We start from the raw sequence: 15366 nt of genomic DNA on the forward strand, positions 1-15366 counted from the left end.
TTCAGTTTTAACACTTCTGTGATGTGACGTCTGAGAAACAGCTTTTGTGTTTGACACGGCGTCGAAAAGGTTAATTCACAATAAAATTAGCCATCCATCACTTTAGACATAATTTAAAATTCATAAGCTAAATGAATAGATATATATATATATATATATATATATATATATATATACATATGTATATTATATACCAACTTTGCTTAGTTTGGGGCTAGGTCGATCTATGTAAGATTGTCCCCAAATATTTATTTATTTAAATGATGCAGGTCGCAATATATTATAATCCGTGCGTTATTATAATCAGATATTGTATAACAACTAATTTGATTAACTCTGGTGATATGGAAAATACTGCATAAATGGCTTCACCAGTTATTAATACTTTGTACACATCAATAACCATGACGAGAGATTCAAGCTGAAGCGGGGAAGTCAACATCAATGATCAGTTTTGAAAAGGGTATTGTTAACCTACTATTCAAAAAATAGGGCTGGTTTAAACATTAAGTCGGGGGCTTTATATGTCAGGCTCTGGAAAACGTTGAGCCTTTTAAAATATTCAACGTTGTGCCCCAAGCCTTAGCAGTCAAGTCACAGTAGGAGTTTTTAATCATGTTGTGTAATGAGGTTTTATGGCCATTAGAGGAACATAAATTTAAATTTCGTTTGAAAAATTTTGCTGCTTAAAAATAGTGCCGTAGTAACTCGAGGTGTATGAATAATTTAAGATATATAAAGCATTTTAGAGATAAGGAGAAAGTGTTGAGATAGTAAAATTATTTAAGTAAGTACCGACAGATGTATGTTAATACCTATGTACGGTTTTGGTGTGGCAGAGTCTCGGATAAATTGGTACGACCAGATATCCAGCCGCACCAATCTTTAAACAGTATCATCGTCGGATTTCGTACACAAATGGGTGTGTTAAGGTGCAGTAGATTAATAAAACTGAGTTTTTGTGCTTTTTTGACGTTAAACGCTATTATGGTTAAAGTTTGTATTTTTCTAAAATCATGAAGTTTAATCATAGGTCCATGAGTTTAATAATCCATTTAACCTTGGCCTTTGCTAGTTGATCGTATAATTTTACGACTTTCTGATGTGAACCCTTCGCGTCACCTTAATTTAAGTCATGTACTATGAGATTTCTGCTGTACCTAATATATTAGGCTAACCTTCTGTGAGATTTATTGCATTACGCAGGGAAAGCGGAACGTAAGGGACCGAGACGAGGCGTTTGCTAACAAACATTATTAGGCCGATGCGAAAAATAAGCTTATTTATGGAACGTAGGCAGTGGAAACGTATGTACATTGTTGTTTTTGTCTAAATCGCGTCAGAAAAACGTTATTTCCTGTGGAGAATATAATAATTCACGTTATCGGTAATGCTTTTATGATACAGTATTTAATAAGTAGAAGGTCACATGCTTGTAAAAGGTCCAGCAAGAAAATTATGCTTTGAAGTCCATGTATTTATGATCTCCACAGGAAATATATACTAATTAGTACTTACCTACTAAGAAAGGTTTCACCAATTATGTTTTGTATTTAGACAAATACACTACACCCAAACACTACGAGTACCTATATGTTGATCTCTGATGAGTTGATCCTAAATAATAATAAAAAATCTAATATACTTAAGTAAAATTTTAATAACGAGATTGATGACATAAACAATACGGCCTACATGTATGTCTCCCACAACTAGGAGGAATTTAACGGCAATAAAACCCAATACTAACGTAGTAGTAATCGTCCAGCAAATCCGGACAAAAAAGTTTAGCGTAATAAAAAGGGTGATAATGTATCCGTTCAGTGGGCGTTCAGTGGACCAATAAACTGACCTATGAGGAACCTTGTGAGTTAAATTTACCGGAACCAAATTAATGGACACGTGAATGTGATTCATCGACATAAAAATTGTTTTTTTTTTCATATTTGGATCAACTGATGGGACCATAGCTTTATAGCATTGTTACCGAGGTTACGTACTTAAGTAAATAGAAAACTTGCAAGATTTGACATAGATTTGTATAGGTATAGATCGTTTCTGGTTTAAAAATGTTGCTACAGTTATGAATTTTGTCCAAGAGTGGACAAAATATCGAAAAAGGCAATGTATTAATTCGTTTCACCGCAAAATTTACACATATGGCACTTTTTGTTCACCATTTAATATTTTTATCATAAAATATAAAAAAGTCTTACGATATTTCATTATAAAAGTATCATATTCATATTCCACATTGTACGCGAGCGAGTGTTTACGTACGTATAAATAAAAGTTGGTAACACGCCGCTGCACGTAAAAGACGCATTGGGGAACGGAACGGCGTCCCGAAAATCCCCAGGAGCGGTATAAATATCGTGTGTAGCGTATTAGCTGTCGTACAAACCGCAACATCTCAACAAGTTGCCTTTTTTACACCAAAAAGTTGTACCATAAGGCCGAAATTGTTATGCCTCTGCGTAGTATTGAATTAGGTAAATAAGTAGGTATATTCAGAATTCTATAATATTTGCGTCAGTTAAAATGCCAACACATTAAAAAAAGCAATTCGAACAGTTTTACTTACGTGAAATATAAATTCTGAGGAGTAAAACCATAAATAAAAGTTAAATGTAATCCTTAAAAGGGGTATAGATTAATATCCTAATTGAATATATGTACGCTAGTAAATGCATATTACATAAGTACGAGTATATAATCTTGGATATCACTCTAGCCAAGCTTGAAACGAATTTTGAGAAAGTTTTAATTTATTGTTCAATTCGGTTTTACAGTACCCTTGGGTAATTACTCGTAAAGTGTGCCAAAGTTAAAAGCTAAATTTATGTTTGAAGAATAATATTGGGCATTAATTTTGAGTATCTACTTAGTCTATACTATGAAAACACGAAAGAAAGTAAATAGTCTATCTAACCCTTAAAACAATCGGTCTTGGACAACTACGGTACCCTGCGGTATAAGAACGAATCAGTTGACACTTCTTCATTCGAATAACATAATGATTTTTTATATTCTTTGCACCTAAGGGCCACCCCACATCTGGCGTCTTTCGAGCGTCGGCGTCGGTCAGCGCTATGGAAAATGACATCGCTGCGCAGTTGCGTCGACGTTGCGTCGAGCAGGGCCATAGAGTTCTAGACGCCGACGAGACGCCGACGCTCGAAAAGTCGCTAGATGTGGGGTGGCCCTAAGTCTCCTTAACGCTACGGTGCGCGCACAGTCGTACGTACCTACGCACACGGCACATCAACTACCGAAATCATAATTCTTCCCTTAATAGTCGGTTATTAAAACAGGATAACATCATCAACTTTCATTCTTAAAAGTTTGTTTTAAGGACTTAAGTAAGTGGAACCTAATTAATTACGTGTTCTTAACAAACACAATAAATAAAACCACTTATTGAACAGGCATGAAATATTGCCAGCTTAAGAACGTTTCGTTGCTAGTCTATTTAAATAAATTTACTTTGTCGGTAGGTTTTTGTTTTGATCAATATTTTCAAAATATTGTAGGTAGGTACTCTTGGGATTTAGGTACTGGAATAAATTCATACATGATAAAATAATACCACTAACTTGAGTAAGAACTTAAGAAGTTAAGTAATAGAAGCTCAAGGCAAATAATAATCCCGAATTTTTTAAAGATGTATTCGAGTAATTCCGAAAATCACTGAATAATAATTTTTGTTCGGCGAACACAACATGGAGAACTATAATGTGATTTTTGTTTGACAGCTGGACTGGCTCCTCGTGGACAACACGCCGGCCACGCCGCTCGCCGGGCTGCGGCACGTGCTCGCCAACGGCTCGCTCTTGTTCCCGCCGTTCCCCGCCTCGCGGTACCGGCGGGACGTGCACGCCGCCTCGTACCGTTGTCGGCTGCGGATCGCGGACAGCGCCGTGCTGTCTAGGACCATACACGTGCACGCAGGTACCCTAACCACCCCTAACAATGAGTTTAAATTCAAAATTTATGTGAATTAACCCTTTGTATGTCTACGCACTGATCAGTGGGCATGAATTTAAAAAAACATTGTTTAATACAGTAGGTTTAAATTCGTTTACATTGATCAGTGCTTAGACATACCTACGGAGGGTTAATCGTCCTCAGGTACCTAGATATTTGAGGCGCCTACCAGAAGAGGTGTTTGCTACTTACGAAAATCATTCTGACAGAGAAGCTACCTACACCTTTCTGATTAGTCTCCTTTTTGTGAAAATAAAACGAATATACTTACATAAATACCTACCTAACGGAGCTTGCGACATGAAGTTCATGTTTTTGTAGTAGCTCCGCGGTCATGAAATACATTTCTCAAATGTTGAAAACTATAGGATACGTACCTAGGTACTTATTCTACTGAATTAACGTAGTAATATTATGAATCACGTCAGTACCAATCCAACATCCGTATAATAACTTTCCACAAACATGATCTGAAGTCACCGGATTATAAATAGGTATTACGCTGTCAGAACGTCTTCACTCTGACACTCCGATGGGATCGACTCAGGAGCGGCTTAAAGGGACTTGCGGGTAGTTTCACCTGTAACATATTTCCAACTCCCATCCCAACTAGATGTTCATTATTTATTACGTGATCTTAAGTCTGAGGTTTTGGGATGTGTGTGTATAATGTAAACGAACTTAGTCTTAGGAGACAGTCCTGTCAGTTTATGTAAGATGGATTTTGCGAGGTAAATATGAATTAGTAGATAAGCGTGAAACTATGAAACCATTTGAAATCTTGATATTGTTAATTTATGCTATAGGTAGGTACTAGAATTGAAAATATTTAAGTATTACAATGTTTTAAATAGGTAATTAATTATGTACAGAATAAGTAACTCAGCTACTTTCCGGCTAAGTGGGTAAATGAGTAGGGATCCTTTTAGGTCCATATACCTTGAGTGCTCTTATAATTCACATTTCACACACATGTTTTGGTAATATGTAACACATTATTCATTTGTATTCTTAAAAGACAAAAAATATATACATATACCTGCCTAAATCAACAAAGATTGTTTAACAAATCAATATATTGTAATATATACCTTAATTAATATATTTAAGAAACGTACTTAATATAAACAACAAACACACAAGATGATCAAAAGTTATTAAATAATATAGTTAACCAAAACCCTGCTCCAAAGAGCTATTTTTACGTAGGAACTATACCTTCAAGTCTATAAATAGTGTATATTCATGGGTCTCTTGGCAAATATCAAATATCTTACAAGAACAAATAATATTATTATATAATTATGTTCTTATTACAAGAACTAATAATAGTGGTGTTTAATACCCACGCATTCAACCTACGATAACAGGCTTTCCAATCGTCGTTAGTATTTATCACTATTGGATAATAATTAACCTTTGAATGAAGCTTTAATTTTGTATTTTTAAATATTTGTCGGGTTTTACTCTATAATCGGCCTTCCGTACAAGTACAAGCTACAAGCTTCTATCCACCCTCGTCTCACCTCCTTTTGGGGTTATTTCTGGCATAAAAGTACTCTAAGATGTCAATCCTTTATTTGCCTATATTTAAACTTCATCGTTCTGTTCTCCTCAACTGCTTCCGAGTGACGACAAATGCTTCAAGACCTTAACTGCGAAAGCCTCGGAGTTGAGCTAAAGATGAACATTATGTCAAAGACTATGCTTATGAGCATGAGCATGATTGACCACGTTGGCGATGGTGTGACGACTTAGACTGTTTTTTAAACGAATGGCCGAAGATTGCACATAACCGGCGAGGAATATAAAATGTGGGAGAGACCTTTGCCCAGCAGTAGGCCACAATAGGCTCTCAATAACAATAAGTACCTATGTGTGCATGTCAAATGTTACTAAAATCTCTTTAACACGCTTTCCTACAAAATAATAAAATAACCAGACATACATGCCAGCAAACTGCGTTTATAACATTACTAAGATTCCTTGTCAGTCCACGTTAATTTAAAAGTCAAGCCAATTTATGGTTAGCATTTTTTGCATCTTTTCACGCGCATCTATCAAAGTAATTCAATTCAAGAAGTTGCCTGCAATAAATATATACCATGAATTTAAAAGCCTTTAAGCTAAAGAAAATAACATAATGTTTGTTTCCAGTGCTCAGCACGCCGTGGGATGTCCGCGTGCCAGACGAGTACGTGATGGCGGGCAACGCCGCCGTGCTGCGGTGTATCGTCCCGCCGCACTGCGCGGACCGAGTCAGCTCCACCGACTGGCTCGGCGAGGACGGACTCAGTGTCTTCCAATACCTAGGTCAGTGTGTTCTCTCTGCGTGACAGGAGTGATGGCGGGCAACGCCGCCGTGCTGCGGTGTATCGTCCCGCCGCACTGCGCGGACCGAGTCAGCTCCACCGACTGGCTCGGCGAGGACGGACTCAGTGTCTTCCAATACCTAGGTCAGTGTGTTCTCTCTGCGTGACAGGAGTGATGGCGGGCAACGCCGCCGTGCTGCGGTGTATCGTCCCGCCGCACTGCGCGGACCGAGTCAGCTCCACCGACTGGCTCGGCGAGGACGGACTCAGTGTCTTCCAATACCTAGGTCAGTGTGTTCACCGCGGATCTGCGTGACACGAGTGATGGCGGGCAACGCCGCCGTACTGCGGTGTATCGTCCCGCCGCACTGCGCGGACCGTGTCAGTTCCACCGACTGGCTCGGCGAGGACGGACTCAGTGTCTTCCAATATCTAGGTCAGTGTATTCTGTCTGCGTGACACGAGTGATGGCGGCCAACGCTGCCTTGCTGCAGTCACAGAATAAATAATAGTACTAAGTACAGAAGACTCACTCTCTAACAAAACGCGTCTGTTACGATCAGCACAGATATGGCCGCTAGGTGGCGACAGCGCCATGCGCGGCTTATGGCTTTCCCCAAAATTGGGGCCGAACGGATGTACTTTTAGTTACCTGTAGCAAAGCGACGAAATCGCGGAGTGAGACACTCCTGCTGCAGTGTAACGTACCGCCGCACTTCGCGGCGGCGTCGGAGTCAGTGTTTGCCAATACAGCGTACAGTCAGTTAATACCTACTCCTTTCTTTATCATCTCCTCCTAACTCTATCAAATAATTTGCGCGAGTATACTGATTAAAAAAAAAGCGAAAACCTCTGTCCCTTCTAACATTCTCACCCAGAGAGGAAACTATAGGGCATAGGCCTTAAAGAATTAGTCCAGTTTCCTATCCTATAATTACCGCTACGTCACGAGCTAGGCTTTCTCTTGATCTTAAGAAAAAAACTTTACAATTAAAATAAATCTGACCAAAATCTAACACAGCGTACGTGACTTGAACTTGATTAATTATAAGTGAATTAGCAGTGATTAACGTAAGTTTGAGAAATAATTACGAACATTATCAACTATTCAAATTGAAAAGTACTCTGCTTTTGAAGTAAACATATATTGTGTTCCAGAGATCCAGCATAGTAATTAGAGTATCACTTTCCCTGCAGAACAAGCATTTTATTCATATTAAGAAATGTATGTTTCTACGAAATAACTTAAACTATTTTACATTACGCCGTAAAAGCTATGAATTTCAAGAAAATATTATTAAAAATTCGGTTAGACCATTACGACTAGTACCGCCACGTAGGTATCTAATTTCATTTTGACTGCGAGTCTGTACAAAAAACATTCACCCACACATTTTGCTTTGTTATTTCTAATTCCTTTACTGCTTTTATAAAGCTTTGGCCGCATTATTTTTATTTTAAAATAAATTAGGTAAGGTAAAATTCTGTGCTTAATTAGTTGACCTGGAAGTTAAGTCATGGTCGAAATAACGCTGAATACTTAGAAGATTAGAGAATCTCTTAGTTAGTTGATGAACAAAATAGGGTTCATGTATTAAAATTTAATGCGTTCACTAAATTTGTATTCAAATTCCACCTGCTGCTTAATAATAAACGAGTCCTAGCATTGGTTTGGGACCTACCACACCGTATCCGCTTATGACGTCCCTAAGATGTGCTTAGTTTCTAACATTAGATGGAAAGTTGCTGCAAGCTTTTAGTTAGCATTATATATGTAAAGTTACAACCACGTATACCTTTCTCAAATAAGTTTACCCTCCAATTAAACTGGTAAATGGAAGGGAAGCATATTTCGTAAATGATGCCAAAAATCCTCGAAAGAAAACTCTTGCTGAATTTTTCTCATCAAAATACTTGTCAAGTGAGAGACGACACACGCAATTACATTTTCATCACGTAAATATCATTTCGGAAGAAAAATATTCTATGCGGGTCTAAAATGAAACTCCGGGTAGGCTTAGGTGTTAACTGGCGTAAGCCAAGCATTCGGATACATATTGAATATAAATAGTAAGGTAGATTTACACGTGTGTAAGGTGTATAATTGCCGGCACTTGTATGTAGGAAGCTGAATATTTTGGCTTAAATGCAAAAAAAAATGGGCGCCTTTTCTCTTTTGGTATGCAATCTGCAGTCAGGTTGAAGAAGCGCAAACGGCATGCCTTAATGTGTCCATGGAAGTTTACAATGGCTGTAAAAAAAATGTAAACAGTTTACAAATTCTTTACAGTTCACAATTCTCATTACACCTATAACATATACAGGTACCTACTAGATTGTTATTTCCGATCACCGAATCGTTGTTTCTTAAACAATTTATTAAGTACCTAAGTGAACAACTACAATTTATTATTTTAGGCTTCCTTTGGTCTTGACTAAATAATTTTCAAATTGTGTGTGTATACGTAAATGAAACTCCATTGTTTTTAGGCAAATATAGTAACAATGTTTATGTAGTATTTTTAACATCTACGCTTCATGAAGCATACTTAATAAACAATTTAACATGGCTATACCCAATCTTGCTTTATATTATAAAGAAAACTGTATGAATGCTGCATAATTTGGCAGCAGATTAAATTATTTTTTATCGTGTACTTTTACGGGTGTCTGGGGAGGCTTTTAGACGCAATTTAGACAAGAAAGACAGAGTTTTATCTTACCTAAAGGAACGAAACCTATCTTATGTTGGGGCATAAAAATACAATCAAGCCCTTTATTACGAATGAAGATACTTTTTGACATACAGCCGACTCTTGTTAATTCAAACCTGCGATAATTCGAACCTCTCTATAATTCGAAGTTATCACGAGTTCCCTAGAATATCTCTTTATATTTCGAAATAAATCAATACATTTTTAAGCTCTTGGTAATTCGAACAAAAATAATCAAAAATAAGTAACAAAACGACGCGTTAATTCGAACTCATAGGCGTCAAACACTCTACAATTCGAAGTTATCAGATTGCAGACCTCACAGAGGTAATAATAGACCGCACATTTTGAGACAAGTTCAAGTTCATCGTTACACTGTTTCGTTGGTTATGTGTACATATTAAATTTAGTGTTAGTTACGAGTCCTAAAAAGTATAAATGCTTGACGATTGCTGAAAAGAAGGAGTTAATCGAAAAAGTGGAGGTAGGTGGGAAGACAAGTGATGTTGCAAAAGAATTTTCAGATCAGTCTCAGCAATGTGCATTGAAGTAAACTCATGTTTCAGACTTCTTCCGAAACTAACCTTTTATATCTCCTACTCCTACCTACCTACTCAATAATTCGAACTTTCATATTTTTTCTCTCAAAAATTTCGAACCATTTGATATTTCAAACACTCGATAGTTCGTAATATTTTAAAAGTCCTTTGAGTTTCGAATTAACGAGAGTCGACTGTATTATCGTAATATGCGTTCCTTGTACCCGAAGAGGGACTCAATATTCAAAACGGGAATGGAATTTACTAATTATATTACGAGTTGAAACAAACCAGTATAATCAATTTACTTTCCCGACATGTTGTTTGGTAACTCTGAATGAGGTTTTTAGAATCAAGCTCTGCTTAGACAGTTAGACAGCGATACTTTATTGAATTGTTTGTCCGTTCGAAGGAAACACTCGATTTCCAGCTCTCTCATAACGGAATAAGTTACAGTTTCGAATAAAAGCCAACACCAGACTTCCGCCGGCGCGTCTGACAGGTCTCATTTGTTTACGCTCCCACTGGCTCACATTCCTTGCCTTTTCGCTCAAGGATTGCCTCTCGGATACGTTATTTACTGCACCTCCTACTTTTTCTTGATTGGGTCCATTGTGAGTCCCGTGGTAGTGATAACTTTTCTTGAGGGCTACCTTTATTCTTTGCACTTGATTACTATTAAGGTTCGCCTTATACTTTTCAAGTACAACAATAAAGGATTTGGTTTAACAAAGTTTTTGCCAGCCCTTTGGCCCAAGTGGCCTCATAAACCGCATTTATGAAAAATACCGTTCAAATTTTTATTTTCTTTTCTTTCTCGTTTGTTTGTTGTTATACATATTATCCTTTAAATACTTAACCTTCGTTGTTAAAAATATTTATAACATTTGCTAATGAATAGAAAGCTGGACTATACTTAAACTACTCTTTTTCTGTGCATTTAAATTTAGTATAAAAGATGACTCGGAACCGAATTTAAATCTTGACGATTACGAGTTGAATAAAATTTAAATTTACAAATCTTAATTCTGATTTAAACGAGACGGCTAGTCTATCTAACGCACCTAATTCAATAATTTTATTTTTTAGACTATTAGGCCCAAGATAACTCTGCATGGTATTTGCAATGACAAAGTGTGCCATTCAAGTCAGATTTGTATGAAAATATGCCGTTTACAATGACACTTCATCACTTGTTCTATTCAAAAATAAAGGTAACATATGCAAGACTAAATTATATTTTAGTTCTCTTTGACATTTGTATGCCAACCGGCAAAACATAGCGCTCAAATGTAACCTAAGACCCATGTATACCTATGTTTTACAAATAAAGCATTCTGATTCTGATTCTGAAATCGGTGCAAAGTTAGCGTACACGGACTCTAGTTAACTATGCATAAATTAGTAGAAGGCAGTCTAATTTCCTTCAAACTCCTACTAAATTATATCAGGACGAACTCAGACCTCTGACTTTCGGTACGAACCTAAAGGTGACAGTCCATTTCCAACCGCAGCTGCACTACTGTTCATTTTAGTATGGAAATTGACAGTAACAGCGACGCGTTCAGTACCAGTACTGTAGTGCAGCTGCGGTCAGAAATGGAATGTTACCCTTAAGCTGACAGCTCTCTTGGGATGCTCCAACCTTCCAGGCATCGTAGCTAAGATGTTTTCCACAGCAAATAAATTATTACAACCATCTCAAGCTTCAAATGTTGCAGTGGCAATAAATATTAAATCAGTAGGTAAATAATTTTAAGATATTGTACATAGATAGTTTCGTAGTGCCTTCAGGCTCCCGAGTGATGAAACAATTTATTGATAATTTTGATTTACTTAAGAACTAAATTAGCGTTTTAAAAAGCCTTAAATTCTCTAATTTTAGGCTCATTCAATAACATTATCTAATTTGACTTCTTCTGATTGACAATGACATTATACCATGACAGTTAGAAAAATCAACCAGATTTTTACACCGTTAATTAAACTAAATTACAGCTAGTGGGTACTATGAGTAATTACCGTCCATAAATCTTTCTAACACTCTCTCACACTCACAGTTACAGGTTGCCTCATCACTGTCGCAAATAGATCGCAGATATGTTACCTATAGGTAAAAAAAAGTTTTTATTCACTTTCTACAATAATACACAAAAAAATTAAGAATGTTCTAAAGCTCCCACCTCCCCACAACTATAGCAATCCGCAGCGACCTCTCTACAAATTCCAATACGGCTTGTCACCGCGGAAACATAATTATGTTACCTGCATATACCTAATGATAAAAAATGTAGGTACCTAAGTTATATCAACGGCTCTGTTGTGAAACAGTCCGACCAATATCGGCGGTGCGTTTCATTTGAATTAGGGCATTTGGGTATATTTCTATTTACTGCCTATTCCAGCTACTCACAAGTTGAAACTGAACTTTTCTACTTTATCATATTAGGGATTTGGTGATTTACATCGTGTTGTGTTCGCAGAACCCCGGTACCAGAGGTTAGACGACGGCTCGCTGTACATAAGCGCGGTGCGCGCCGGCAGCCGGGACGCGTTCCGGTGCCGCGTCCAGGACCGGGTCACCGGGACCACCTACACCAGTCAGTACTTCGGTAAGCACGCAACAAAAAAAGATAAAATATAAAATCATGTTTACAACGCGTTATAACATGTTTTGGTCCGTATTCTGTGACAGACTGCCGAGGCACGAACACAACGTATTTTGTGTTCGGTTCTTTTTACTAGGTATATAGCAAAGATATAAAATTACAATTTCGCTCTTTGACAATAAAATCATTAAATTTTTGCTTCGTCATTCGACTTTTGCTGAGCAAATGACACTATTTGAGTACACACAGTAATGTGTATTCGTTTCATAGCTAATACAAGATGATAGCTAGGTACATTGTAGGTACATTTACAAGGTTTAAAACTCCTTCCACCAATGCCAATCTCAAAAAATCTGTTGTTAGTTACGCTTCGATTCTCAAGGAACGTTTTCGCTGGCTGTTCTTCTTTTAAATCCTTCTGAGAGAAAATTATTGTATGATGATGATAATGAAAACATTATTATTTTTTAAACAGGTCACGTAATAGTGACGGAACCGAAAGGCGGTGTGAGGCCTCGCGTAGGCCCCGAGCCGCGCAACCGGCGCGTACAGGCTGGGCAGGACGTGCGGCTGCCGTGCGCGGCGCACGCCTGGCCAGTACCCACTTACAGGTAACCATCTGATCTGGTGATGCTTAGGCAGAGAGTCATGTTCATGCCGATGCCATTTTTATTTTTTGGAAAGAGTTTCCATTACCTACACTAGAAAAAATTGCCAGCGGCATCATGATTTTTAATTTTTTTTTTTTCATTTATCGCAAGATCAGACCTGGCTACCAGGCCAGCGCCATGATCAGGCGCGACCATTTCGTAGCTTCATTCATGTTGTTGTTTATTTGTAGTTGTGTTTTGTTCAAGTGTATTATTGTATTAATGTACCTATACCATGAATACATCATCAAAAGTCAAAGAGGGACCGACTTAAAAGAAAATTACTGGGTATAAAGATTACATTTTTCATTTCTGTCTTAATACTACGCCACAAAAGTCCCATAAATTCACCCCTTAACCTATAATTTTCCTCTCTGGAACCATAAACATTGCCGAAGTCCCGGCTGATATGGTAACCTTTACATATGCCTAGATATTCTTTGGCTATAGCCAAACATATATATACCAAAAAGATCGGCAAGCACTTAGCTCACCCGTAATGTGCTTTAAATCTGCGCTCACAGCGAGTGAATAATGCAAAGTGCAGGAATCACAATTAACGTATTTTAAAAGCACTTTGGCTGTTCAATTAATATTAGTAAATAGTTTTATTTTTACCCTCAACTCCTTAAACCGTTTGCGACATAAAAATCACCACCCTTCTACATCAGTATGGGTGACACGCTACATCCGACATTTTATTACACACAGCTAAAACTGTCGTAAAAATCGTTTTAATATACCACCCTCCGCAACAAAGCTTTTGATGCATGGTCTTGTTCAGGAAAAGATTCCCGCAAACGATAAACCTCCTAGTTTACATTCAAGCAACGTTTTCTAGTTTAAAACTTCGTGATTCAAACGTATGTTATCTACTAAACTATCAATAATGGATGTGGTTTGCAGTTTTACAAAAGTCATATTCTACTGCATTCTCCAACTAAAAGCCTCGCTTCTGCACTAAGCATACAAATAGCTGAAACGTGTGACATTTTACCGCGTCGCCATTGCACCTGCAAAAGTCGCAAAGCCATTTGCACCCGACGACACCTTAGTACGTGAGTAAGTGTTCATCAGAGTAGATTTATACAGTCTATCTTAAAAAAGTATAAGTATGTCTTTCAAAAGCAATTTAAAAATGCCATGAAGGATCGAATCACTTTTTTTACATATTCTAGATCTATCTAGCTCGAATTAACTTTGTAATAGTAAAGACTAGCAATCAGTTCGAGATACGTTGAAGCTGATAATTGCGGTGATATGTTAATATCGTTATTATTTCCTTATATTATGTGTCCATCCTCTATAAGTAGGTATATAACGTGATTACCGTGAACCCGCCAACAAGTCGTTCATTTAAAAGGTTTCAGAAATAAAATTGTTTCTGTGAGAATTCGAGCGGAATACACTTACCCATATCCACTTAGGGGGGTACGCCTTACGCTTTTCATTTTGGCAAAGATTAAATGTAACGCCTGCCTTAACGAGATCAAGCCCAACCTACGCAGAACGTGGCTAGCGATCTATGTGAGGGTTACCATTAATAATTTCACAACAGTCCATGGAAACTTCGTTCAAAGTTGTGTTGCGTACAGCTTTATTTTATTTGTTTCAGAGTCTACGAGCGTAATAACTATGAAACCTTTCTTGCTACCCAGACAATGAACGGGAGGTGGCGTGAAAGATTTCAATTTAAATTTACCCTTTAGCGCCGTGCGTGATAAAGTACGGGGTGCGTCGCGAATCCGTTTTGATCCCACGCTGAGATTTCACCGCAATTTTATAATCCGGAGCTACGTGATTCGTTTTAACTGCCAAGGAGCAATTTGCCTCGCAAACCCGCCAAATTGCATTATACCCTCGTAAATGTATTTACGCGTACCTACGTGGCACTTGCCACCAAATCCCGGGTAATTTAAATAGATTTTCATAATTAAATCATTGAACATCTAATTTAAACATTTTAAACGAGTGTGTCATGCATGAAACGAATTATTTCTTCATTGTCTCCTTTTAATGAGTAAACAGGAAAGAGTCATTAACGGGTATCTTAGCGAGAATATATTTGGTTGTGTGAGTAAATCGGTTAATTACTTCCCTTATCGTTAAGTTTCTTGTCACGTTCTAGAAATGTCTGTAGGTTTAGAAAGGTTAATTTCATCGAAATTGTGATAAGCTATTACCTCGAGCATCATTTTGTCGTCGCTATATTGCAGGCTATGCAGGCTAAGGTAGTAATTACTAATTTCCTTGAAATAGAGTGACGAGGTCGCATGACTTTAACCGATTTTGTGTTGATTTCCCCGTTTGGCTTTCACTGCGTAGGTCTTGGGTTTGTGTTAGGCCCAAGATACACTTGTAAGTTTTACTTACGTAAGTAGGGACACATCTATACTACATAATGAGAGATAAATATCGTTATCTCATTCTAACATAATAGCTTTGTCCCTATTTAATTTACGTAAGTAAAACTTACAAGTGTATCTCAGGCTTTAGAGCATGATAAGTGTAATGAAAACTTTTTATAGAAATTTCCACACATTTACGCTCATAAG

The 15366-nt window shown here is 37.5% G+C and overlaps 1 protein-coding gene across 1 annotated transcript in view; it reads left to right on the top strand.

The window, feature by feature from the left end:
• LOC134655422 (cell adhesion molecule Dscam2) overlaps window positions 1-15366 on the top strand; it is a 239018-nt gene that overhangs the window by 163683 nt on the left and 59969 nt on the right. The window contains exons 4-7 of the mRNA XM_063510890.1: window positions 3756-3951; window positions 6145-6300; window positions 12036-12164; window positions 12637-12772. Coding sequence (XP_063366960.1) covers window positions 3756-3951; window positions 6145-6300; window positions 12036-12164; window positions 12637-12772 — 617 coding nt within the window. The remainder of the gene's footprint in view (window positions 1-3755; window positions 3952-6144; window positions 6301-12035; window positions 12165-12636; window positions 12773-15366) is intronic.

This window comes from Cydia amplana, chromosome 16 (assembly GCF_948474715.1).
Source record: "Cydia amplana chromosome 16, ilCydAmpl1.1, whole genome shotgun sequence".
NCBI classification, from domain to species: Eukaryota; Metazoa; Arthropoda; class Insecta; order Lepidoptera; family Tortricidae; genus Cydia; species Cydia amplana.